This window comes from Wolffia australiana, chromosome 9, assembly GCF_029677425.1.
Source record: "Wolffia australiana isolate 7733 chromosome 9, ASM2967742v1".
In the NCBI taxonomy this organism is placed as follows: Eukaryota; Viridiplantae; Streptophyta; class Magnoliopsida; order Alismatales; family Araceae; genus Wolffia; species Wolffia australiana.
Window position 1 is genome coordinate 13,233,359 of NC_135843.1, and position 27,883 is coordinate 13,261,241.

A 27,883-nucleotide genomic window follows, 5' to 3' on the forward strand; every position below is an offset into this window, starting at 1 on the left:
AGTCTCCAAAACTGCATTTTATAATAGGAATTTAAATTTTGGGCCACATGAATGCTATATACATGGAAAAGAAGAAACTATGCACATGCAAGTGATGAAACCTTGGGATACTTTGTCATCCTGCCAAGGTCAGCTCCCATTCAAACTGATTTCAGGTCTTGGGATACCTGTCCCTGCCATCTTTATCAGGTAAAACACAGTTTTCAGTGAAGATAATGACAAAGATGATGATTATGATGACGATGATACTGACCATGAGATGACACTGACAATGAGTAAAAGCATGATTATGATGATAATGAAGAAGCCATCGGCGACACAGAAGAAGATAAAAATGATGATGGTGGTGATCACAAAGATGATGAGACAAGGATAAAGACGATGATGTTCACTGTAAAAATGGCAATGGCGATGATGATGATGATAATGTTGGTAATGATGATAACCAAGATGATGATGCTGAGCGTAATGATGGAAGACGATTAAAACGAGGATGACGATTGCGATTATGATTATGATGATGATGATGATGATGAGATAATGACGATGACGACGACGATTACGATGATGATGATGATGATGATGACGATAACGACAATGATGATGATGATGATAATGACGACGACGATGATGATGATGATGACAAATATGGTGATGATGATGATGATGATTAGGATGATACTGATTAGGACAAAGAGTACAACAATGATGACTAAGTTGGTGTCAAGAAGGATGGTGACATGTATGATAATGACAATGACTATGACTAAGTCTGTCAACAGCGATGATGACAATGATGATAATATGACAGTGCCATGACTGAGAAGAATTATGATGATAATGACAACAACAACAATGACAATGAATATGATAACATAAACAATGATAATGATAAGTGTCTGGAATGATGGCAAGTTAACCTTTCCCACTCCAGGGAATCTGGTTTGAATACCAGGGTAGGGTATTTAATAACATTAGTCTAGACCTAATTACATAGAAAATAAAAAATAAAGACAAGAAAAAGCATATATTCTCCGGCTGAAAATGAGGTGATGATATAATGACAATGTTCGTGATGTCCTCAGAGACAGAGATAACGACAATGATGGTGATGGTAATGGCGGCGATGATGGCAACAAAGATGATGCTGAGATTAATGATGATGATGATGATGATGTCAACTACAATGATGGAATAACAAACCTTGCAAGAAGGAATGTTGCAAGAGGACTGAGGGCCCCTGCTTGGTTGCTTATTCCCTCGTTGAGCATCGATTTCCTCTCATTCCCCTCTACTTTTGGTTCCTTTTTCGTTGCCGTATGATTCTTGACGACGAGCTGAAAGCAGAAGTCTCGCAGCCTCTCCACCGAAGGTGAGTCACAACTACACGGTTCAACTCCACGTCAGCCGTATAAAATTTGAATAAACAAAAAACAAAATAAACTGAAGCTGTCCCAATAAGCAAATTAAAACCTTTGGAGCCTCTGAAGCAAGTTTCTGACATAGGCATCCCCAAAGCCTGGCCTCTTGCGTTCAAGACCCGCCAAAGATTCGATCGCCGTAAGCACATTTGGTGCGGCAACACTATCTGCCCCCACCACCTGTATTATCAAGCGCCTTGCAAAATTATTATGCAAAATATCCTAAAAATGATAAACAAACATATTTTCTTTCATATTTTCATCCGTCTCTCTAAATACATATCTTTCATTACATCTCTAGTCATTTCAGCTTTTCTCTGTCTATTCCTGCATAGAAAGGTTGATACAAAGATGAAAAGGTATCTAGCCGACTGTGCAATCATTCTGTAATTGGAAAAAAAGGAACAGGATGAATGCTAGAAATTAAGTATTAAATGACACTAGGTGAAACTAAAATTGATTTCTAAGAGGGCATTAGTTTGTAATTTCAAGTTATGGTTAGGTAGATGGATGGATAGACAGATGGACTGCCCGATGGACGGATGGACAGATACATGTCTGAAGACAGAGACAAACTGGATGAATGGATGGATAAATGGATACATGGATGGATGAATAAATATGTGGACAAATATATGGGACTATGGATGGATAAATGGATGTGTGGATAGACGGATATGTGGATGGATGGATGGATTAGATATTGATCAAGCATCTTAAAATCAAAAGACAAAGGTTCTGAGTTAACCTCCTTCAATGACGGGATAATCAATTGGGATAGAGCATGTGATGGTGCATCGACCGTAGTTCGCTCCGATAAAACCCTGATTTTATAAGGCCAACGTGTTTTATTATTAACATCATTTTCATCATACTTAAAAAAATAGAAATTTTGACGTGTGTCAAAGTCTACATCTACGAATATACCTAGCGGTGTCTGAATCAATTGACTCCGCAACCTTATCTTCTGAATTCCGAGAACTATCCCTGCTTTCTTTTCTCCCTCCACGCTCCAACTTAACCTTCGCCTAACAACGGTTTAAGCAACATATAATCAGATAATGAAAGAATGGTCCGTTCCCTTCAAATTTTTTTTATTTCATCATATTATAAGTGGTCCACATATTATAAATGGTTCATGATCAAGTAAACTATGTGAGTGCGCCACATATTATGAATAGGCCATAAGATTTGTCCTCAAGTCAATTGAGATTGTGAACAAGAAAACACTACTTCTTGATTAAGAAATGAAAGAGATTTCAGGGTTTTATAGGAAGCCCTAATGGGCTGACTAGAGATAGGGCCCTTAACGGGCTAACAAGAGAGAGAAAATAAAGACATGTAATACTCAGATCAACACTCCCCCTCAAGCTGGAGCGTGGATGTTATCCACACCCAGCTTGGAACAGAGCTCCTCAAACCTAGGGGCATGAAGCCCTTTGGTGAAGATATCTGCAAGCTGTTCAGCGGACGGAACATAAGGCGTGCAAAAATCTCCCGATTCAAGCTTCTCTTTGATGAAATGGCGATCGATCTCGATGTGCTTTGTACGGTCATGCTGAACGGGGTCATGAGCAATGCTAATCGCCCATTTGTAGTCGCAGAACAGCTGGACAGGGGAGATAACTGAACACCGTAGCTCACAAAGAAGCTGGGTAATCCAAAGTGCTTAACACAGACCATGCGCAAGGGCACGGAACTCCACTTCAGCACTCGATCGGGAGACCACCTTCTGCTTCTTGCTCCTCCAAGTAATCAGATTGCCGCCCAAGAAGGTGCAATACCCAGATGTGGACCGACGATCAACCACAGAACCGGCATAATCGGCGTCGGTGTAGACTTCAAGACGCAGGCCGGTATGGCGACGAAAGAATAGTCCACGGCCAATGGTGCCCTTCAGAAAACGGAGGAGACGATGAGCAGCATAGAGATGGCTCCTGCGAGGAGTCTGCATAAACTGACTCAGAACACCCACTGAATATGCAATGTCCGGACGAGTGTGGGTGACATAAATCAGTTTGCCCACAAGTCTTCTATATGGTCCAGGCTCAGCAAGCTCATCATCCGCATCGGCACCAAGTCGATGATTCGCATCAATCGGTGTCAAATAGGCTTGGAGTCCTCCTTTCCAAGCTCACAGAGAAGATCCACCGTATATTTTCTCTGACAAATGAAGATCCCGCCTGAAGAATAGGCCACCTCGATGCCAAGAAAATACCTCAACGGGCCAAGGTGGCGAATAGCAAACTCGGACGAGAGATACATAGCCAGCTGAGTAATGGTCTCCGTATCATCACCCGTGATAATAATGTCATCCACGTACACAAGAAGAATAGCGACTCCCCCTGACGTGGAATGGCGGTAGAAGAGGGTATGATCTCCATTACACTGGCGGTAGCCCCGGTGCTTCATGGCCATTGTGAAACGGCCAAACCACGCACGAGGAGATTGCTTCAAGCCATATAAAGCTTTCTTCAGGCGACAGACAACTGACTTTGGAGTCGACGGCACTAAGGAAGTATAGCCAGGAGGTAGTGCCATGTAGATCTCTTCAGTCAAATCACCATGCAGAAAAGCATTTTTAACATCATATTGCTGCAAAAGCCAGCTACGATCTGCAGCAAGAGCCAAGAGAATCCGGACAGTATTCATCTTGGCGACAGGAGCAAACGTTTCCTGATAATCAATGCCATGCTTCTGTGTGAACCCTTGCGCCACAACACGTGCTTTGTGTCTCTCAATAGAGCTGGAATTGTGCTTCACAGCATTAACCCAACGACTACCCACCAAATGCTTGCCCGGCGGTAGTGGAACAAGATCCCATGTCTCATTTAGAGCAAGGGCGTGGAGCTCCTCCTCCATAGCCTGACGCCAATGCGGAAATGAGAGGGCAATGTCCACCGTCTTCGGAAGGGAGATGGCATCAAGGGAGGTAAGAAGGGCATGATAGGATGAGGAGAGACGATGAGAGGAGGTAGAGGCTTCTAAGGGATAGAGGGGAGAAGGAAGAGGGGAAGACAACATGGCTAATGAGGAGTTTTCTGGAGGTGTGGAGGAGGAGGGAGGAGGGACGACTGGAGAAGGGGCAACCCGAGGCTTGCGACGAGCAAGGGTGATACCGTAACGCTTTTCAGGCGGGCAGCGGCGTATAGGAAGCGGTGGGACCGAAGAAGGTTCGGCAGGAGTGGAGAAATCAGCAGTAGGAGCAGGAGGAATCTCCATAGAAGGTTCGGACACGGGGGCTGGTGGAGAACTGGGGAACACGGTCTCTATAGGAACCACGAGAGGAGACGCGGTTGGAGGAGTAAACGAGGAAGGGCTAGGGACTGGTGACGAGGTAGAGGGTGGAGGAAGAATGAGAAATTCAAGTGGATCGGGTTGAGGTGAAGAAGGTGGTAGAATTGGAGGAGAAGGAGAGTAATATGGAAGAAGTTCATCAAAGGTGGCATCCTTGGTGACGATAAAACGACGAGAGAGTGGATGATAACAGATATAACCTTTTTGGGTGGAAGAGTATCCAACGAACACACACTTGAGGGCACGAGGGTCGAGCTTATCACGACCAAGTTGATGGTTAGGCGCATAACAGACACATCCGAAAACACGAGGGGTGAGATTGGTTCGGAGAGAGAGGTTTGGAAAAGAATGCTGAAGACGATCAATTGGAGTGGAATAGTCAAGCACTCGAGATGGGAGGCGATTGAGGAGATGGATTGCAGTGGAGACGGCTTCACCCCAGAAATATTTAGGCACATGCATGTGGAAGAGAAGGCTCCGGGTCATGTCAAAGATGTGACGGAATTTTCTTTCTGCAACACCATTTTGTTGGGGGGTATATGGGCAGGAGGTTTCATGGATAACACCTTTTTCTTGGAAGAAGGTGCTCAACGTGGAGTTGACGTAGTCTTTAGCATTGTCGGAGCGGAAGCGACTAATGGATGTAGAAAATTGGGTTTGAATAAGAAAATAGAATTGGGGAATAACACGAGATATCTCCGATTTATTCTTTAAGAAATACGCCCTAGTGAATCGAGTAGCGTCATCAATGAAAATGCATAACCACCGAGTGCCGGAAGTGCTATGAACTGGGGATGGTCCCCACACGTCGGTGTGAATAAGAGAGAAGGGAGTCGATGAATGAGAGGACGAGATAGGATACGTAGTACGATGATGTTTTGCCATTCGACAAGCGTCACAAACAAACCGGTCCACAGAATGACCTTGAAAGAGTTTGGGAAATAGACGATAAAGAGTGACGAAGGAAGGATGGCCGAGACGTCGATGGAGAAGCCACAAACGCTCGTGAGAGGCCGAAAGGGAAACGGCGATAGCAGCAACAGCAAGAGAGGTCGAAGGAGGCCGAAGAAGATAGAGCCCCTCATGCTCCTCAGCAATGGAAATCGGCTTCCCCGACACCTTATCACGATAAAAACATGAAGTAGAAGAGAATGTAAGATCTTGGTTCAAATCGCGAACAAGGCGAGATAAGGAGAGAAGATGATGGGTAAGACGGGGAACATGAAGGACTTTAGGTAGAGTTATTGAAGAGGAGAGGGCCACACGACCAATTCCTGCCACGGTGAGAAGATCTCCGGAAGCAGTCTTGACTTTGGAAGATCCAGAGACGGGTTCATAAGTCACAAAGGCTCGGGGATTAGGTGTCATGTGAGCGGTAGCACCGGAATCAAGAAGCCAAGCGGAAGATGAAGAAGGGTTTCCGGAAGGGAATGGAGATGTCGGAAGAACGGTGGACATACCTGCGTGGGCCAAGGAGCATGAGCCCACGACTGGAGGATCAAGCAATCGGCGTAGACGTTCCATTTCCTCCGGAGTAAAACTGGCGGGCGAGGCACTTGTCGGGAGAAGACCATACGGCAGCGGTACTTGACCCGGAGTAGGCACGTGACTCACAGACGGTGCGACAGTAGCAAGATTGCTCTGTTGCATGCGTTTCCGTTGAAGCTTGTAGCACGTCTCTTTGGAGTGACCTCGCTTCTTGCAGTAGTTGCAAAAGAGCGAAGGATCACCCTTAGGAGACTCCTCGGTCCGAGCAGTCGGACTACGCGGCAAAGTGCCGGGTGGTGTAGTCGTCGGTGGGCGCGCAGACGAAGAGGACTGTGCTACAAGTGCCGAAGCCGAGTTCTGGGTCTGCTGAAAGCGAGATTCTTCAACCCTCACACTGCGGAGCGCATCCTTGAAGGTAAGACCAGTCTCCCGATGTATAAGCTGAGCCCGTACCGCTTCATATTCCGGGTTCAGTCCCATAAGAAACTGAAAAACCCAAAGTTGAAGAGTATATTTGCGGTCCACCGAATGAGGGTCTGGCGGCATGTAGTGGTCAATCTCATTCCACAACGAAATGAGCTCCATACTGTACTCCATGATAGACCGGTCCACTTGACGCAGGTTGGCGGCCCGATGCACCAATTCGTACAGAGTCGCAATGTTGTGCTTCTTGGAGTGGCTCTCGAGTGCTGCTTCCCAGACCGCCCGAGCCGACTCTAGAGACAGGAATTCACCCTTAACATTGGGTGAAATACTGTCCAAGAGCCAGCGATGAACCACCCCCTCAATGTCCAGCCAGTCATAATACTTGAGATCGGTCCGGGGAGGTCCGTCTTCTAGAAGATGGCGCATGAGACGCCCCTTTAAAGTGATCTGGACGTACTGGCGCCATTGCAGAAGATTAAATCTAGTAAACATGCCATCCGGAGGCATCCTAGGCAGAGAGAATGGTCCAGGGGAGGACGACCAATTCCCGGACTCAAGAGGCACCGCAGATGCATGTGGCGTCGATACCGGCGTCGAGTCTGGCGTAACAGTAGAGGTCTGGGCTTCTGGCGAATCAGCAGCAACCGGATTCGTCATTGTAGGATCCGGAGACTCAATCAGAGTAGACCACGGTCAGAAGGTGCTGCACCGAGCAGTGGGATCGGCAAGAGCTGATGGCTCGACTGAGGCAGATACACGGCGCGGTGGATGACGTGGCCGAAGCAGGCAGATACACGGCGCGGCTGACTGCTGCGCGCGGCACGCGGCTGCGCGTGGCTGGCTGCTGCGCGCGGCGGCCGCGCGGCGGCTGGTTGCTGCGCGCGCTGGGAGGCTGCGCACGGCGGGCGGCTGCTCGCGGCTGGCGGCTGCGCACGGCTGGCAGCTGCTCGCGGCGGGCGGCTGCTCGCAGCGAGCGACGGAAGATGGCGCGCGACGAACTGCTGCACGCGACCCCAGATGCATGATACGGCGGACGGCGATGGACCGGAGCGCGAGATCAGGGGGACGTGAGAATCGCCAGAGATCGGAGTGCAAGGTCAAGCCCAGGAAACCCAGATTAGGGTTAGGGTTATGGCTCTGATACCATGTGAACAAGAAAACACTACTTCTTGATTAAGAAATGAAAGAGATTACAGGGTTTTATAGGAAGCCCTAATGGGCTGACTAGAGATAGGGCCCTTAATGGGCTAACAAGAGAGAGAAAAATACAGAAACGATAATAATCATATCAACAGAGATTAAGTGATTTAAGTGGACCTCGGTCAACTCAAATGTATGTAAGCTGGTATTTAAACCATCTCAAACCTAATTAGGGTTTCGTTTTTCTTTTGAAACCCTAATTTGGGATCAGGATGGTCTGAGGATACTGGGGAAGGGCTTGTTCAGCCCCAAATTGAGCAGACAGAAACAATGCGAATTATTATCTAATACAATTTGTTATCAGATATACCCTCCATGTGATAAAATGAGAGATTCACGTGTTTCACATTTATTGGGGAAAATCTAATCGTAGAAAATGAAGTACGCATTTCATTGTTTAGGTTCACGTCACCTATTATTCTTCTCTTGCCCCATGACAAAAGTAATAGCAGAAAGGAAGAAAGATGGAACCTCAGCTAAGTTCAGCGCACTATCTTCAGTTGATGGCGTTGAAGCTTTTTCTCCAATGCCTAATCTGGACTTTGCAGCTCTGGGAGTTTGAGCTTCGTCGGACTGACCACGTATAACAACAGTGCCGCTAGAAGAGAATTCCTCAGAGGATGCATATTTGCTGACCGGCTTTGAGCAAAATAATTAAACTTTTAGTTTTTATTAAAAAATGTATGGGTAAAGAGATATTATTCATCGCCATAGTTACCGCAGGAAGATTGTTTGATAAAGGGTAGACAGGGTAGACAGGGGTTCTTGCCACTGTCCCTGAATCATTCAAGGACATCTGTTCCTGCCAAGACAAACGGTAAAATGGGTAAATGAAGGTCAAGAAGAAACTAAGAAAAGATAAAGAAGCATTCAATTTCAGAGTTCTGAGGAAAGCACAATCACAAGTTGGAAAATGATTAAATAAAAAAAGAGGAAATTCTGAAAAGATAAAAGAAGCATACGATGGCTGAAGCTTTTGGAGATTCAGACGCGTTCCATCGGTTTTCACTCCTATCTAAGACCGTCATGGTTGAACCTAAATCACAAAGAAATCATGATCCATAAAGTACAGACCTGTCGAGAAACAAAAGGTCCAGAGGTCTAGGGTTTACCAGTGCGCAAGTCCCAACCAGTTCTCTGTAATGCCACGTGGCTACATTTAATGAAAGTAAGTGAACTTAAGAAAAGTGGAATAATAATAGATATGTAATAAAGAAATAACCTCTAATCCATTACCTAAGGCTTGAGATATCGTCATTCGGAGATCTACCAATTTTAACAGTGAGAGAATTATTATCCAGTGATGTGTTCCCATCATTTCTCTGCGTCTCTATGTGCTCATTTCTTATAAACTTGGGCCGCTCCCTGAATAACAAGACGGAAGCACAGCCGAAATTCAATAGATTCAGTTTAATAACAACCACTACGCTGAAGAAAAGTAAAACACCACAATGAGCACCTTATTCTCTCCAAAAGCTTGGGACTTTTTCTCGCATTTCTGATGAATCGATGTTTAAGAAGGTCCTTTGCACTCGGTCTCTGAGTTGGAAGTAAAACATGTGAACAGATGAAAATACAAGAAACAAGTTTTGAAAATTTTGATATAGTTAATCATTTTTAAAAAATGATATTAATTTTTTAGGCATGAAAAACAGGGAAGTTAAAATCAAGAAATATAACGTTTGAGGAAATATAGGCCAGATGAAACCAAAATTTGGAACTTACCTCAGAAGGTGTCTTCTTTAAGCAAAGTGAAACAAACTCTTTCATGGGACGAGAAAAATGCTCGTCGAGCTGAAAGAAAATACACTTTTTTAGGTGAGACAAACAAAAAAAAACTGTTATGACCCCCTTAAACCACATCCGGGATATTTTGGTCACTCAAAGTACTATAGTGTCCCTTGATACCATTGATAGAGACCTTGATGTAGGTTTCTATTTAGGGAGGCATTTTGAGGGGAAGAGATAGAACAATAGAACAAGAGAGCAACACAACAAGAAAATTGGATGATTACAGTGGAAAAATGGTAGCTACAAAATCTGATCAGCGCCTGTACCTCTCTAGAGAGCATCTCCTTTCCAATATTTTATTTTATCTCGACATCTTCTAACCTGTCCTCCCTGGGGGAGAGATAAATTCATATAAAAGGAAAGTATCCTACTAAGACATGACGAAAATATCCTTGATGCGGTCGAGGATGGTAACATAAACCATGTTTGCACCGAAACACATTGAAAGGATCCAGATCCCTCTGAACAGACCTGAGGGGGATTTTCACGTGGAATAATGAAAAGCACTCTCATTGGATGAAGATCAGCAAGGGGAGGCTCTCCTTTTGCCATCTCTATGGCTGTAATGCCTAGAGACCATATATCTGCCTGATAACAGATCCAGATAAAGAATTACATGTGGAAAAAGCTGCAACGCGCAAATTATAATTCACTTTAGGAAAGGGAAAAGTACCTTTTCATCATATCCATCCGAATTTTGAATCACTTCGGGGGCCATCCAGAACGGGGTCCCAACAAATGTCTAACACAACCAATTGAAATAAAAAGTTTATATCAGGGACAGAAAACTTGGAAAACAAAAAAAAATCAGCATATTTAATTAATGGCATTGTAGGTAAAAGGGCGACTGGAAGACATTAGATTATATTCTCATGCACACTCCAGAGGCAGATTCTCAACAATAAGATAGCTTTTGACCGGCATATACCGCCGTGATAGGATCCTAGGGGGTAAATTAGTCATGTTAGCGCACAGGGACATTTTAGTCATTTGGCAATTATGAATTTCCTTTAAATAGGGATGCCCTCCCTTTAGGAGGGCAGCCAAGAAGATAGAAGAAGTGTTATTGTCTCCCCTCTCCTCGTCTAGGTCTGGCCTTCCCCTCTCCCTCCAAGATCCCTGTCCTCATGATCGTCTCTGCTTCACAGCGTCTTCAGGCGGCTCATCCCCGGCCCATCCCTACCTCCCCTGCTTGGCCTCCCCTCCTACCCTTCCCGTTTCACCTCTCCACCCTGGGAATTTCTACCTCGCCTCGTCCTCTACCCTCCTTCCGATACGAGCCTAGATCCAGGTTCGTATCATTGGTATCAGAGCGACCACCGCCCAGGTTGGTATCGCGCCATCAGGCAACACAGACATGGAGAGCAAGAGAGGTTCGTATCATTGGTATCAAGAGCAAAAAGGGGGAAATTCTGTACTTCATTCACAGGCTGTTTGCCCTTATTAATACAACTTGTGCATGGTGTAGGAACCGTTCTAATGGATGAATCTGTCTCCAAATATTACAAGGGTAAATAAGAAGACGACATATCCTCAATTATACAATGTATTAGGTATCTTTAAAGTGAAATAAAAATAAAGAAAGGTGCACTGTGACAATCAGTCTGCTATAAATATAGTATGCAATCCAATTTGAAAGAACCAATTATATAGAAATAGATTGTCCTTCGTCAAAGAGAATGTTGATGGTGGAATTATCGCTCCAGTGTTTGTGAGGATCCTCAGAGTACATGGCTGACATTTCCATTAAGGCTTAACAGGACCACAATGCAAGAGAATTTGTGTATAAAGCATGCAAGATTAACATTCGTCCAACTTGCAGTGGGGTGTTTGTCAGTATTTAAGACCAGTTTTCTTTCATTTGGTTATTTTATTTTAAGCCTTGTATAAGTGCCCCATGTCTAAGCAGTGGCCTACTTAAGAGTTTCCCTTAGTTTTCTAACCCGTGTGAGTACTTCTTGAAACAGACCAAGAGCCACTTATTTTTAACAGGTACTTAACACAGTCCTGGCCAGGAAATAGATTATCCATTTCCGCATCTAGCAGGAGAAAGGTATGGATAGCACAGGACAAAAGACAATGAGATCCCAAGTTTAAGAAGTCCCATCAGAATTACTAAATCCCTTTACCTTAGAAGAATTTACAAGGGAGTAGTCCTAAAAAACAGATATTTGGTGCCCGAAAGAATATAAGCAACAAGGCATATTTGATATGAAACGACCAATGAATTACCAAGAGACAGATTAATACAACATGAAAAATTCAATGTCAGATGCTAAACTTGGACTTACCTTTCTCCTCGAAATTGTTCTTGTTAGCTGAGCAGAAACACCAAAGTCTGCAACCTATTATAAATCCAATAAAGATCAAACATCGAAGTGGAAAACCACAAAACCCAACACTAAATGGAGGGAAATGCATACCTTAACGTCACCATTTTCTGTAAGTAGGATATTAGCAGCTGTACAGAAAAATTCATGTTAAAGGCGTGCCTTTGACAACCCAAAAGAGGAGATGAGATAGCCTATGGGTCAAATCTGAGTGCAGCCAATCAAATGTATCCAGAAATCTAGAGAAATTAAGTTTCAGGCTTTAGCCTGAAACTTATATGTCTCTGTGTACCTTTTATGTCTCTGTGTATCTTTCCCTCGTTGTGTAGGTACTCAATCGCGTGAAGCAAGTCACGGAGAATACATGCAATAGAAGCTTCGTCTAAGGGAGGACCTGACTGAAGCTGAAGACATAATAAACATATTAAGACGCAAACTTCGCGACATATTGGGGACCTGTAAAATTAAGGATATATTCCCCACATTTAAAGGATACAACGAACAGCACGAGAAAGGAGTGTGCCGATAATTCTCCCAGACCATTTGGTAAGCAGAACTGAAGAAATGATTCCAAAATAATTTTCTTCTTCGAAGGAGGTTCAATCGTTATTAACTTTGATTTAATGGGTTGGAAGGATTATGAGCTCTATCATACATACTTCAATGAAAAAGAAAGAATTCCCTGCCACAAGTAGTGCAGTTTTGTGGTCTCCGATCCCTTTTAATAATTCTGTTACATTTATCATGAAAACTGAAGAATCAAAGATTCCTATGCATCACAACACGTACATTTGGTCGTAATGTCATGCAGAATGTGTTATCTCTAATGATGGAAACTATTATATATTTTTTTGAAGAAAACTATTATATGAAGGTCGAGAAGATAAAAATAATGAAAAATTTCCAGTGTCTATTCGAAGTCCTGAGAAATAGCGCACAGATGATCTTTGCGCAAGAATACCAGCCAACAAAAGTACAAGCAGAAAATCCCATGACACATGGCATACTTGGTAATAAAATAGGACCCAAAGAAATCAATGAGGTGAAAAGACAATGCAAGTGGAAATTTGACAAAATCAAACAGATCCATGATGAGAAAGAAAGCAAAAACAGTTGGCATCACCCACCAGATCAGCAACCGATCCACCAGCCATGTATTCCATTATTATCCATAATTTGGTTTGGTGGACATAGGAGCCGTAATATTCCGTTATATATTGAGAGCGACACTGAGACAAAACTGAGATTTCCTGAAATGGGTCTTTCTATTAGAGACTAAACAAGATAGATGACACCAATGCTTTCAAAAGAATACCTTTTGTATGTCTTCAATTTCATCTTCTCTAAAAGACCACCAAGATAGTTCGCGCATTAGATAGCAGAAGAATTGAAAATTTTCATGATTAGTGCAAAGCAGTAGTCAATAAGCCAACATCCAAATGGAATAAATTAAGATCATGCCTTAACAAATAATACACATCTAGATGCAAGAAAGAAAGAAGCATACGAAGAACAGAAGAAGAGATATCTCACCATGTACAAATTAAGTCTTATTCCTTGTGCAGAGATTCCGGGCAGTATTTTAAGAAAGGCCAATTAAGAATACATCCATCCAATAATGCAAAACAATAATGTGAGAGGACTTCCGAAAAAGACACTTCTTAGCTTCTAACAAGAGTTTTAGAACATAGACTCTGTATTGAGATCCTTTATGTGATTTTCCTCAGCCATCATCTCAACATTTTCTTGATGAACATTAGTCATAATTCCTCAACATATCTCAAAAAAAAATCTGATAAACATCATTCAGTTTCTCTCAGGTTTTCTTTATCTTGATATTGTTTCCTTTCTCTTTACTTTCCTGTATTGTAACCGTATCCTTTAGTGGATCCGACTAACTTAGAATGCCAATCACTTCACAGGTATTTAGTGTGTAATGCATCCATCCCATTACAGTTGTAACCGTTATTTAAACTCGCATGTGTTTAGTAATGAGGTATCTTCTACAGACGAAACCATATTGCATGATCTACGATATCCAGCATCACGTTACGAAACTAGGTAGTGTTCTTATCTTGCAGCATCGATTCTCTTCTCTATCCTAGCATCCCAAAATTATTTCTTGTTGACGGACTACTGTTCTTTTTTTACCTAGAAAGCTTTAGCAGTCATGTTTAAGGGCGACCAATGATACCACAAGCAAGAAATTAACATAACCAGTCTATTTGAAACAAACGCATAAAATTTTCAGATAAGAAACTGAGGTTCACTCACGCTTCCTCCAAATCAATTACTTTTATTGCGACCTCTTTGTTGAGCTCCTTGTCGAATCTGCATCAAGATTACAAAAAGGAAAAGTCAAAATCACACTTCCTCAGTGCTGTTATAGAAGACATGAAATTCTGATATTATGAAGATGGGTTATATGCAAGAAGGGTGGTGGATGATTGGGAGGCCACATCAGGCATACAAATATAATTTAAAACGAGTAACCAGCAAATATTCTTAGCTAAGCACCCATATTAATTGATGCCAACTGGAGTTGGGGATCCCAATTGGACTAGAAAGTCTACCATTTCTCTAATATTATGGTCGTTAATCATATAAACTTCTATAAAGCAAAGAACCTCCGATGAGGTAAATGGCTCAGAAAGCATGTTATAGAATTTACTATGTTTTGGTCAACTCTGAAGTAATACTTTCTAACTTCACAAACCTTATAACACTTCAACTATACCTTTTTTTCAAAATGAACACTTCAAATATTAATTTACCACACGCTAATTGATTCATGAGTACTCTTCAATGAAACCAAACATGAAAAAAAGTCTAGCAACCAAAAAAAATTGAAGAAACCTGGGACTTTGGTGATGAACTAATCTCATAAATAAGGTTCGTAGGGTGTGATATGGTGCCCCTTTAACCCTAATAAAGAATGAAGTACTGGTCTGCCATCTGTTCAGTTGGCCAACTCAATACAGCCAATAGTTTCACATTAGTCTAGTAGGTAACCTGCTATATCCACATGCTCTTCCACTAGCTAATCAATGGTTCTCGTTTGCCAAAGCTGAAAGAGAAGGCTGCACACAAGGTTGGGATTGAGGCTGAAATGGGGGGTAGAGCTGATTCCTTGTAGTCGTCCCAGCTGTGATGTCCGTCGTGATCATCCCTCTAGTAGAAACATTAAGGAGCCTGAAACATTCCCGTGTCAGGGACAGACCGATGATCGAATTGTACTTCCAATCTGAGCGAGAAAAGATTAGTGTGTAGATAATAACCAGCGAAGAAGACGAAGACTGCTCCCATCTGTTTTTCACCTTTCAGTTTGCTCAGAGAGTATGGACATCACAACAGATCCCAGGGGTGGTTATCTCATCGGACGAGGCATTTTGGGCCTCAACCACGCTCAGGAGACCCAGGAGCAGACTGGAGTGGGGGAAACTGCTAGCGACATTATGGGCACTGTGGCTGCACCAGAACGAGGTGGTGTTTATGGGGAGGGCGGCTTCGGTGGACAGTGTCATCCACGACATTCAGGCGCTAGTGTCATGGTGGGTTGGACGGAGCTGAAAGGAAGACCCTTTTTTGGGTCTTGATTGTATATGGTCTGTACATGACTTTCATTTTAATGGTATCAGGTGGACCACCGGCCTCGGGTGGTCTTCCACATTTTCGTTCAAAAAAAAAAAAAAACCAGCCGAATTCTGCAGTCTATCGATCTTCAGATCAACTATGAAACTTCTATTGAAAACAGTTGAAAAGTGTTGATCTGAGTATTACATGTCTTTATTTTCTCTCTCTTGTTAGCCCATTAAGGGCCCTCTCTAGTCAGCCCATTAGGGCTTCCTATAAAACCCTGTAATCTCTTTCATTTGCTATTAAGAATTGTTCTTTTCTTGTTTACATGGTATCAGAGCCCTAACCCTAACCCTAATCTGGGTTTCCTGGGCTCGACCTTGCGCTACGATCTTCGGCGGTTCTCACGACCGCCTGATCTCGCGCTCCGGTCTCTCGCCGTCTCGCTCCGGGCCTCCCAGGCGCTCGCCGTTCTGACGTCCGCCGTCCCAGCGTCTTCCGCTCCGGCGCCGCCGTCCGGCGCGCCGCCTCGGCTCGCGCCCTCCCGACTTCGCGCCCTCCGGCTCGCGCGCCCGGCGACCGTCGTCCGGCGCCCGTCCCGGCGCCCGCCGTCCCGGTGACCGCCGTCCCGGCTCCCGCCGTCCCAGCGCCCGCCGTCCCGGCGCCCAACGTCCCGGCTCCCACCGTCCCGGCGCCCGACGTCTCGGCGCCTGCAGTCCCGGCTTCTCGTCGTTCCAGCGCCTTCTGACTGTGGTCTACTCTGCTTTCATCATGACGAACCCGGTTGAAGCCCAGACCTCTACTGTCACGCCAGACTCGACACCGGTATCTACGCCACATGCATCTGCGGTGCCTCTCGAGCCCGGGAATTGGTCGTCCTCCTCTGGACCATCCTTTTTTCCTCGGATGCCTCCGGATGGTATGTTTACTGGATTCAATCTCCTGCAATGGCGCCAGTACGTCCAGATAACTTTAAAAGGGCGTCTCATGCACCATCTTCTAGAAGACGGACCTTCCCGGACCGATCCCAAGTATTATGACTGGCTGGACGTTGAGGGGGTAGTTCATCGTTGGCTCTTGGACAGTATTTCACCTAGTGTTAAAGGTGAATTCATGTCTCTAGAGTCGGCTCGGGCGGTCTGGGAAGCAGCACTTGAGAGCCACTCCAAGAAGCACAACATTGCGACTCTGTACGAATTGGTACATCGGGCCGCTAACCTGCGTCAAGGGGACCGGTCTATCATGGAGTACAGCACGGAGCTCATTTCGTGTGGAATGAAATTGACTACTACATGCCGCCCACCCCATTCGGTGGACGGCCAATATACTCTTCAACCGGGTTTTCCAGTTTCTGCGGGACTGAACCCGGAATATGAAGTTGTACGGGCTCAGCTTATTCATCGGGAGACTGGTCCTACCTTCAAGGATGCGCTCCACAGTGCGCGGTTGAAGAATCCCGCTTTCAGCAGGCCCAAAACTCGGCCGCACTTGTAGCTCATTCCTCCTCGTCTGCACCCCCCTCGTCCCCTCCACCACCCGGCTCTTTGCCACGTGGTCCGACGGCTCGGACAGAGGATTCTCCAAAGGGTGATCCTTCGCTGTTTTCCAATTACTGCAAGAAGCGAGGTCACTCTAAGGAGACGCGTGCTACAAGCTTCAGCGGAAACGCCGCACAACCGAGCAACCTTGCTGCAGCCGCTCGTCCCGTGCCCTCCTGGGTCAAGTGCCTATGCTGTACGGTCTTCTCCCGACTAGTGCCTCGCCCGCTAGCTTCACTCCGGAAGAGATGGAGCGTCACGCCGCTTGCTTGATCCTCCAGTCGTGGGCTCATGCTCCTGGCCCACGAGGTATGTCCACCAGTCTTCCCACACCTACATCCCCTCCTGGCCATTCTTTTCCTCTTCCACTTGGCTTCTTGATTCCGGTGCCACCGCCCACATGACCCCAAATCCTCGAGCCTTTCAAACTTATGCACCCGTTTCTGGCTCCTCCAAAGTTAAAACAGCCTCCGGCGATCTTCTCACCGTGGCGGGTATTGGTCGTGTGGCCCTTTCCTCTTCTATCCATCTATCTAAAGTTCTTCATGTTCCTCGCCTTACTCATCATCTTCTCTCCTATCTAGCCTTGTTCGACTTGAAACAAGACCTTACCTTCGCTCCTAATTCATGTTTTTATCGTGATAAGGTGTCGGGGAGGACGATTTCCATTGCTGAGGAGCATGAGGGGCTCTATCTTGTTCGTCCTTGTTCGAGTTCTCTTGCTTTTGCTGCTGCGGCAGTTTCCCTTCCGCCTTCCCCCGAGCGTTTGTGGCTTCTTCGTCGACGCCTCGGCCATCCTTCTTTGCTACTCTTTATCGTCTCTTTCCTAAACTCTTTCAAGGCCATTCTGTGGACCGCTTTTGTTTGTACTGCTTGTCAATTGCCAAACATCATCGTACCACGTATCCTATCTCGTCTTCTCATTCTTGACCCCATTCTCCCTTATTCACACCGATGTGTGGGGCCTTCCCTATTCATAGTACTTCCGCTTTCTCGGTGGTTATGCATCTTCATTGACGACGCTACTCGATTCACGTGGGCATATTTCTTGAAGAACAAATCGGAGATATCTCGTGTCATTCCTCAATTTTACTCCCTTATCCAAACTCAATTCTCTATATCCATTCGCTTCGCTCCGACAATGCTAAAGACTACGTTAACACCACGTTAAGCACCTTCTTCCAAGACAAAGGCATTATCCATGAAACTTCTTGTCCCTATACACCACAGCAAAATGGCGTTGCCGAAGAAAATTCCGTCACATCTTTGAAATGACTCGGAGCCTTCTCTTCCATATGCCTGTGCCCAACTATTTTTGGGGGGAAGCCGTCTCCACCGCCATCCATCTTCTTAATCGCCTTCCATCTCGAGTGCTTGACTACTCCACTCCCATTGACCGTCTTCAGCATTCCTTTCCAACTCTCTCTCTCGAACTCATCTTACTCCTCGTGTATTTGGATGTGTATGCTATGCGCCCAACCACCAACTTGGTCGTGATAAACTGGATCCCGTGCTATCAAGTGTGTGTTTGTTGGCTCTTCCTCCACCCAATAAGGCTACTGACGCCATCATCCACCCTCCCGTCGGTTCGTCGTCACCAAAGATGCCACGTTTGATGAATTGCTTCCCTACTATTCCCCCTCCTCTCCTGAACCCTCATCGTCCCCATCTCCCTCCGATCCACTCGAATTCCTCATCCTCGTCCCTCGTCCCTCTTCACCGGCCCCGCCCGACGTGTCTCCGCCTGTTGCTCCTCCAGCAATTGTGCCTCCCGACCCGCCTCCGGCCACCGTCTCAGTCCCTCCTGTGGAGCCTCCTCCAGTATCTGCTCCTGCGCTCGACCCTTCTGCTGCACCTTCTTCGATTCCTCCGCTCCCTATCCGTCGCTGCCCGCCTGAAAAACGCTACGGTATTACCCTTGCTCGTCGCAAGCCTCGGCTTCCTTCTTCGTCTCCTGCTGCCCCGTCTCCCTCAACCTCCACCCCTCCTGCCACCTCCTCATTAGCCGTGCTGCCCTCTTCCCGTTCCTCTCCCCTCTATCCGTTGGCGGAATCTATCTCCTCTCATCGCCTCTCACCCTCTTATCATGCCCTTCTCACCTCCCTTGATGCCACTTCCCTTCCCAAGACAGTGGACATTGCCCTTTCATTTCCGCATTGGCGTCAGGCCATGGCGGAAGAACTTCAGGCTCTTGCTCACAATGAAACGTGGGATCTGGTTCCTCTACCGGCCGGGAAGCATCTTGTGGGTAGCCGTTGGGTGTATGCTGTGAAGCATATTTCTGACGGTTCTATTGAGCGCCACAAAGCCCGGGTTGTGGCACAAGGGTTCACTCAGAAACATGGCATTGATTATCAGGAGACCTTTGCTCCCGTCGCCAAGCTGAATAATGTGCGGATCTTATTGGCCCTTGCTGCGGATCGGGGCTGGATTTTGCAACAATATGATGTGAAGAATGCTTTTCTGCATGGAGAGTTGACTGAGGAGATCTACATGGCATTACCTCCTGGCTACACTTCCTTAGTGCCATCGTCTCCGCAGTCTGTTGTCTGTCGCCTGAAGAAAGCATTATATGGCTTGAAGCAATCTCCTCGTGCCTGGTTTGGTCGTTTCACGACGGCCATGCAGCGTCGTGGATACCGTCAGTGTAATGGTGATCACACCCTTTTCTACCGCCATTCCACGTCAGGGGGGGAGTCGCTATTCTTCTTGTGTACGTGGATGACATCATTATTACGGGTGATGATACGACGACCATTACTGAGCTGGCTATGTATCTCTCATCGGAATTTGCTATTCACCATCTTGGCCCGTTGAGGTACTTTCTTGGCATAGAGGTGGCCTATTCTTCCAGCGGGATCTTTATTTGTCAGAGAAAGTATACGGTGGACCTTCTCTGTGAGCTTGGAAAGGAGGACGCCAAGCCTGCTTCGACACCGATTGATGCGAACCATCGACTTGGTGCCGATGCGGATGAGGAGCTTGCTGAGCCTGGCCCATATAGAAGACTTGTGGGAAAACTGCTTTATCTCACCCACACTCGCCCGGACATTGCATATTCAGTGGGTGTTCTGAGTCAGTTCATGCAGACTCCTCGCATGAGCCATTTTCATGCTGCTCAACGTCTCCTCCGTTTCCTGAAGGGCACCATTGGCCGTGGATTATTGTTTCGTCGCCATACCGGCCTGCGTCTTGAAGTCTACACCGATGCAGATTATGCCGGCTCTGTGGTTGATCGTCGGTCCACATCTGGGTATTGCACCATCTTGGGCGGCAATCTGATTACTTGGAGGAGCAAGAAGCAGAAAGTGGTCTCTCGATTGAGTGCTGAAGCAGAGTTCGGTGCCCTTGCGCATGGTCTGTGTGAAGCACTTTGGATTACCCAGCTTCTTCGTGAGCTACGGTGTCCAGTTCCCTCTCCTGTCCAGCTGTTCTGCGACAACAAATCGGCGATTAGCATTGCTCATGACCCCGTTCAGCATGACCGTACAAAGCACATCGAGATCGATCGCCATTTCATCAAAGAGAAGCTTGAATCGGGAGATTTTTGCACGCCTTATGTTCCGTCCGCTGAACAGCTTGCAGATATCTTCACCAAAGGGCTTCATGCCCCTAGGTTTGAGGAGCTCTGTTCCAAGCTGGGTGTGGATAACATCCACGCTCCAGCTTGAGGGGGAGTGTTGATCTGAGTATTACATGTCTTTATTTTCTCTCTCTTGTTAGCCCGTTAAGGGCCCTCTCTAGTCAGCCCATTAGGGCTTCCTATAAAACCCTGTAATCTCTTTCATTTGCTATCAAGAATTGTTCTTTTCTTGTTTACAAAAAGTATCACCAGTGTTTGATGAACAGATGGATGAAAGAGAAGATGATGTGAGATCTGATTGGATTCTCCCCAACTGGCCGCCGGGAATTGCCCATCCAACTGCTCCAGCTCCCGCTCCTGCAACAGGTCTTGAGAGGAAAGAAAATAGTCTGTATCCCTTTTTGCCCTCCCCCATGGTGTTATATACAGCGATCAATTTCAGATTCCTTCTATCGTTCCTTTTCCCGTCTTTTTGAACCGCTTTCTTCTATAAACTCTACTGAAATACTTATTAAGTTCCAATGTAGCTTCAACACTACAGAGAGAGTGGGGGAGACGAGTAAGAACTCCCCGGGTAGTGAGGAGGGAAACGGGAATGACGAGAGGAATTGGCGAGTGTTTGCTTGAGAGCAGCCACGCCGTCGGGAGGGGAAGTGAGGACGTCAACATGCCAGCCAAGAGAGGAAGAAGTCACGACCAACTTGAGGGAAAGGGATGACGAGAGAAAACGCAAAGCTTACAGTGTGATTTCCTGCCCTCGGCTGCCTCGAGTGGGACCTTTAAGTAGGAGTTGTTGTGGGTTGGTCATGTGCTTGCGTAATGGGCCCTGGTCGGGCCTTCCTCCATACATATACTTGTTGTTGAGGCAGGACTTGGTGGCGTAGAACCGTTCACTGTCGTCTGCCAGGAATGATAGGAAGTGGAGCTCCACTTTGTACAGCCAATTGTTGGGATAGTCGCCCAGGAATATAGGAACATCAGTGGTGCAGAGTTGATGGCTATGACCATGCTGATCCCCATCGCCTCGCTGGCCATCCCCCTCAAAGGAGCTATCTAAGAACTCCTGATCATCAGTTTCCTTAGGGTCTGGAGTAAATCATGTTGTGGAAGCACCAGCAGTATCCTGTCGTAGGTATCTCTGCCAGAGGTCTTTGAATCCAGCCTGGCAAGTCTGAAGCGCTATGCTGTCTGCCCAAATCTTCTTCCGGTTCAGGGCAGAGTTGCTGGTAACGTCCACATTATGATGACTCTGGCTCAGCAAAAGTCCCAAAAGAATCATGGCTTGCAATGTCCTTCGTAGCCTTTCACAGGGTCGAGTCGCCACACAGCCACCCAGCCAGGGTGGGCCATTTTGGGGCCAGTTGGGCCATCAGGCCCTCTGTTTGGAATTTCTCAATTGGCTTGGGCTCCGCAGCAGTTGGACTGGCTGCCCAACTGACTGGTTGCCTGGGCAAAGGGATGCGATTGGGTCTCCTGGTGGCCAAAGGTTGGTCTGCCCCTCTCCAGGTGGATGGGTCCTGTCAGCATCTCATAAGATTGGCCTGCAGGTAGCTGGTTGGATCCACCTGACAACAGGTAGTTGGGCTGCCCAATCAGGAGTTCAATAGTCCTGCCCATTGGTAGCTAGGAAACCCTGTTGTTTTTGCCTTGATGGGCCTGAATGTCAAATGGTATGCAAAAGGGCCCATGGGCCTAGCTGTTAGAAGCTGGTGAGCCCATTTGTCTGTTGCCAGGTGGTTAACCTGATGGTCAATGCATCATCTGAAATCATCTGGCCTCACAAATATCAGAACCAGAAAAAGCTCCTCCATGTTCGGATTCCACATTAATGGAGGCAGGTGTTAGGCCCCTAATCAGTTTGAGTTTCTGTTGTAGCGACCATACGCTCAGCATCTACATGAGCAGTGCGACAGACACACGGGAGCCAGGGCCCCGGGGGCACGCACCTTGGCCGCGTTACGCACAGTGGGGAGTTGTTATCTACGCGTGCTACCAGTGCCGTTTCCCATGGATGGGGTGTCTTGCTATTAGTGGCAGGAGCGACCAAAATTGTGCCGCATGCATGACGGGTCTATCTGCCTGCCCAGTTTGAGCCAGTAATGGCACACACGCCACAACCGACAGCTGGCATACACCGATGCCGCACGCGACCTATGGTAACTGTTAGTGAGATAGGTCATATATGGCTAATGGGCCTTGTGCTATTAGCCCATTACCCTCTTATTCTCGTTTTTCTCTCTCCTAGGGTATATATACCCTTCACTTGTAACCTATCTGTTATGAGATTACTCTTCCTTCCTAATCCCAACCTAGATTGGGATTCCACAGTAACATTTGGGCGGCGACACCTGTCCTAGTCCTAGGTGATGACTAACGCAGGGTCGATGCCGATCTTGCATGAAGCACAGGCTGACCAGGGGTGGCACAGATGTGTAGACCCCGTGCTTGGGCCACAGCCTCTGGATGCTACCCGTAGGGCATCATATTTTGAGAGCTACAGGAACCTATCCTTCGGCAAAGACCTGCAGGCGACCTGCACGCCTGGTGGGATCAACCATGGGCACGCGGCCATTGCAGAAGGAGCGACGAAATTGACATTCCAGCCGCAGGATAGGGGAGACAACCAGGAAGGATGAGGTGCAGCGCCTTCCCATCGTATCTGATGCAAGGCCAAGGGTAAGTTATCCAGGCTGAGTTGCCAAACAGCCAGTTGCGCCAACTCTATAATTCTCTGGACAATATACAACTTAATGTTCTCTCTCAGGAGCCGACCCCACTATTTTTTTTTTTTGAACTATACCCCACTACTTTTTTTATTCTAATATACTCAAGGACTTCCTCTGCACTGGTAAAGGCTACTTGGAGAACAAGATCAAGGCAGGTGCACTGCTAAACTGCAAATTCGCCCTGCCCCCCAGGTTTAGTTGTGTGACAACAGGCCCTTGAGGTGCCCTTCAGCGACCCAGATGGACATTTACTCAATACGCCCATGTGTTGCAGCACTGCTCCTCTCCATGTGACACCTGATTTAATGCCATGAAGGTGTTTACTAGGGTAACCTTCCTTCAACAACCACACAGAAGATAGAAAGGCAGGGCAATGATTCTGATCCCGCGTTGGAACAGCTTTTAGTTGCAGGAAACCACCCAATGAGGGGAACAACGGGTGGTGGTGGTGGTGGTGACCAAAAAAGAAGAAGCAGGGAAGGCAACAAAGGCAGTTGGGGCAGTCATAAAGGAGGCAGCACTAAAGATGACGACAGTGGGGAACCTGATGGAGGCTGAATTGATGTTACAGTCGGGGGTGGAGGTGGGGGCAGGTCAGGACTTTTGTTTGAGCCTCTGCCATTGCCTCGTCCTTATACTTGCGCTCGGAGCCTTTGACAGCAGCTGAGGCCCCCACTCTCGACTGGGGAACCCTTTAAGGATGTTGTAAAAAATCACCAAAATCAGTAACTCAAAATTCACTGTATTTCACATTTACTCTACTCCACAAAAAGATCCGAGCACTTTATGTTTAAACCAAGGTTTTTTGAAAATGTAAAAATAAAGATATATGGACAAATAGTTGAAAATATTGAAGTGACTTATTCACTAGTAACAATCTCTATTGTTTAGCTAAAGTAATTATGAAATGCTTCTGTAGAATGTAGACTATCTGTTGTATATCTTCTCTACGAGGATATTCAATTTTCAAAAGTCTTCTTGACTGTTACTCAGCAGAGATGAATTGACTCCTCCAGCGCTAACCAGGGTTTTAAAAAACATTCTAAAAGTTATTTCGGTTTGGCCAGTTTAAATACTGGTTCTTTACACGTTGGCGGACCAAAGCACAATAATAGTTAAGTCACTTATTCTCCACAAAGAGAATAAGTGACAACTCAATGGGACCCAGTTAAGTCATTTGCTGTCACATGTGAGAATTAGTGACTCAATGGAAAACGGAACAGAGCGTAATATGCCACATACAACAAAATGAAACACAAGCCGAAAATAAAGCTAAAAAAAGCTTATCTTACACTCCCCCAAGTAGGACATGGATACTAGCCATGCTTGGACGTCAGTATTTGAAACAGGGGTCCAAGGAGTCCCTTGGTGAAGACAGGGAAAATGACACCACTTCATACTTTCTCAATATGATAAAATTGCAGTTGACAGCAACATGCTTGATGCAGTCATATTGAACTGGAATAAGAGCAATAGTGAGTGTAGGCTAATGGTCACAGTATAGCTTTATCCCTTTCTGACCAAAAAAATTCACATCTTCCAGTAACTCGTTAATCCACATTGTCTAACATATACCTTTCACAAATGACCAGAATTCAGCCTCCGCACTCAAAAGCCCAACAACCTCCTGCTTCTTACTTCTCCGTGTTACTAACCTGCCTCCAATGTAAGGACAATACCTGGACGTGGACCTCCTATCCTCCACTGACAGGCCACCATCTTGTGAATAGATGAGGCCCTGGCCAACTGTGTTCTTCAAATAGCCAGGATCATTTTTGAAGAAATAGCCAGGATCATGTACGCCTAGAGACAGTGCTCCTCATAGGGCTCGCTAATGAATTGAGTCAGACCTCTGATACGAGCCACATTAGGAAATATACACGGAAACGGCAGAGGGGAAGGCTCGTTTAGCAATGCTACTAAATTTAGATATGGTCAATGAAATTAAATAAGGGGATCACCCTCAAGAACGGGGAGGGAAAGTTGGAGTTCTGTGACAGTCGAGGAGATTCTCCAAGACTGAGGGGGAGACTGATCCAGTTGATCTCCACGAGGGCGGCCAGCTGATCCAGCCACCTCAGGAGTCTTTTTTTATCGTTTTCTCTGTTATCTGTCTTCTCTGTTCTGTTCCCGATGTTCTCCCTTCTGGGTTAACGAACGGGTCTTTTTGTTTGAGAAGACACGATTGTCTATTTCCTTGTAGTCATTATCCCTGTTTCTCACCACGCCGGTTACTACTTTTGATACGAGGAAGAATACTGTATCAACCTCATAGCATATGAGATATCTGGACATCTGTTATTCAAATAGACTAACTATCCAACTAATCTCTGAAAGAGCTCCTCCTTTACCACGATGCTGCCTCCTTATCCAAGCATCACAATAACATCAACTAGGGAGTTAGCCGGTCTGCAACCATGTCAGCAGACAGCCACCACTTCCCTCGTTTAACTTTCTTACTTTCTTTTTATTAAACCCTATAAGTCTGGTTATTGTAGAAATGCCCTTATGATGCCGGATCCATCGTATTGGGTCTGCGAGACCCAATAACTGTAAACCCAGTTTAAATACTGGGAAACCTTTTGAATCATTAAGGGTTTTTTTGAATGTTTTGGTTGAATATGTCTCTCCCTCCCTCTCTCTCTGGCGGCAAGGGTTTAAACAGGTGGAGAAGCTCCATGACTGCAAGATCAGCTGGAAGCTAACAAACCATCATAACAGTTTCCTTAAGCAAGCCAATAATGTCCCTTCCTCTGAGTATGCGAGTTCAATGCCCAGAAAGTGATTGAGCCTGCCTAGTAACATGGAGTAAAAATATTGTGACATTTCACTTGGTCGTTTAGGAATGGTCATCAATTCTTCATGTTGTGCAAGAGTAACACTCTCACAATAACTCAGCTTTGGCAGAGTTAAAGTGAGAGAGTGGAGAGGAATATGGACTATACCATCAAGCTCGCACAAAAGAGCATTTCATGTCCTGGACCATGGGAGGCAGTCATATCAGCAAGCCCCTCTGACCTTTAAACATGACCATTCATCATGTTACAAGCAGATTCAAGTTGTAGAGCAATCCCATCGTGCAACACATGACTTACCTTTCAACAATGTCAACTGATTTCTCCCAATGTTTGCTGTCTACAATGACAATGACAAAGATGAGAACAATGATGAGTCCATCATCTGCCCTTTCCAGGATGATAATGACAAACTTGTCATTGTCACTTATCCGCACGTTGAATGGCGATGATCTTTAAAAAAAAAACAATATGGTAGAATGGCGATGATGATTTTGCCACTTTATGAACTCCTGTCGCTCTCCCTCTTTTAACCTCACTCGGGTGGCAAAGGAGAATCACAAAACCATTTTCATCACTGGCACTCTTTTGCAACTAGGATGACAATGATAAAATCATCATTGTCAATAAAGTTGCAGCCAAATATAGTGGCGATGCCAATGTCCAAGTTTTGAATGACAGTGATGATATTTCCCATGGTCTTTATACATTACTTGTTCCTAATAAAGTTCAACCTTCATCCTAGTTTCTTTTCTTTGAGTTTTGGAAGGGCAGGGTGGTAGTTGTATAAGCGCGTCCAGGAGTCTATTTGAGGCGCAATGTTAGGGAGGGCCAGCTGTTGGTGAGTAATTAATGAGGTGAAAGGTAACTCTAGACCATTTATATGGCTTCCTCAGAATCAAATGTACTGGGGAACTCTAAAGACACTAATGTGAATATTATTTGTCATGTTTCTTATTTTCCCATGTATCTAGCAAGAAAAAAGACAAAAAAAAATATTCTGAAACAAGAAAACAGACGACATATAAAGAGCTTACCCTTTAAATACATCACCAAAGGAACCCCTGCCAATGAGCTCAGGCCTGCTGAATCGCGATTCTATATCCGCAACTGTAGTGTCATCGTCAGACATATCGAGTACCAATTATTATGGCAAACGAGAGGCCCCCGCAATCTGTCAAAGAGTAGATGCAAACATAGTTTCTGAATTCTACCCAAAATCTGAAAGAACAGATGTTTCTCGGAAGGAGAAAAAAATTTCAAAGCTAAACACCACAATTTACTCCAAAATGAAGACACGGGAAAGGCCTGAATGGACGACCGGCGAGCAGCCCCGATTTGTGAACAAAGGAGGGGAAGCGAAACCAAAGCAGACCCGATTAATGAACACTAACGCGCTTGCAATTACTCTTATGGGAAACCGGAAGATCAAGAAAGGGCATGAGGGAACGATTCATTGGACAGCAAATAGAGAAATCAACAAGAATTGCTCAAGTAGGGGAGATCAAATGTAAAAAATTACGGCGAGAAATCAGAAATTCGTAGGGAAGGAGGAGAGTTACCTGCCTCCACCCGCAATTCTTGAGCTCCACTCTACCGATCCTTTCGACGGTCTCCGCCAGAGTTCAAGCAGAAATTTGTAGTCGTTACTTGCCCTCGAAACGAGTTATATATCTCCTTTTTTCTCATTGGCGCTCGATGGATGACGTGTA

At 45.7% G+C, this 27,883-nt stretch overlaps 2 protein-coding genes across 4 annotated transcripts; both read right to left on the bottom strand.

Annotated features, from left to right (window-relative positions):
• Positions 1 to 27,811, bottom strand: LOC144707599 (uncharacterized). 3 transcript variants are annotated; one of them, XM_078580802.1, is made up of 22 exons: positions 27,734 to 27,811; positions 27,209 to 27,345; positions 14,228 to 14,284; positions 13,269 to 13,296; positions 13,081 to 13,203; positions 12,246 to 12,357; positions 12,047 to 12,084; positions 11,915 to 11,968; positions 10,297 to 10,365; positions 10,095 to 10,211; positions 9,558 to 9,626; positions 9,292 to 9,371; positions 9,069 to 9,197; positions 8,945 to 8,985; positions 8,795 to 8,868; positions 8,551 to 8,628; positions 8,304 to 8,471; positions 2,349 to 2,449; positions 2,170 to 2,245; positions 1,474 to 1,601; positions 1,204 to 1,383; positions 1 to 180 (listed from the first exon to the last, which is right to left on the bottom strand). In XM_078580802.1, exons 2-22 carry the CDS (start codon positions 27,301 to 27,303, stop codon positions 141 to 143), a joined length of 1,857 nt encoding a protein of 618 aa, XP_078436928.1. In that variant the 5' UTR covers positions 27,304 to 27,345; positions 27,734 to 27,811; the 3' UTR covers positions 1 to 140. The 3 variants fall into 3 exon arrangements, with proteins under 3 accessions (XP_078436928.1, XP_078436926.1, XP_078436927.1); XM_078580800.1 differs by having other exon boundaries at positions 8,551 to 8,634; XM_078580801.1 differs by having other exon boundaries at positions 8,551 to 8,634; positions 27,738 to 27,801.
• Positions 4,823 to 7,459, bottom strand: LOC144707600 (uncharacterized). The gene is made up of 2 exons (XM_078580804.1): positions 6,179 to 7,459; positions 4,823 to 5,837 (listed from the first exon to the last, which is right to left on the bottom strand). Exons 1-2 carry the CDS (start codon positions 7,287 to 7,289, stop codon positions 5,809 to 5,811), a joined length of 1,140 nt encoding a protein of 379 aa, XP_078436930.1. The 5' UTR covers positions 7,290 to 7,459; the 3' UTR covers positions 4,823 to 5,808.
• Positions 27,812 to 27,883: the final 72 nt, after the last annotated feature.

Coding starts and splice junctions, on each gene's coding strand:
- LOC144707600 (XM_078580804.1), bottom strand. CDS start 7,289: ATGACGAATCCGGTTGCTGCTGATTCGCCAGAAGCCCAGACCTCTACT. Junction 5,838..6,178: donor ATGCTCCTTGGCCCACGCAG/GTATGTCCACCG, acceptor TATCGTGATAAG/GTGTCGGGGAAGCCGATTTC.
- LOC144707599 (XM_078580800.1), bottom strand. CDS start 27,303: ATGTCTGACGATGACACTACAGTTGCGGATATAGAATCGCGATTCAGC. Junction 8,635..8,794: donor CTCCAAAAGCTTCAGCCATC/GTATGCTTCTTT, acceptor TTGTCTTGGCAG/GAACAGATGTCCTTGAATGA. Junction 1,602..2,169: donor TTATCCCGTCATTGAAGGAG/GTTAACTCAGAA, acceptor TTGATAATACAG/GTGGTGGGGGCAGATAGTGT.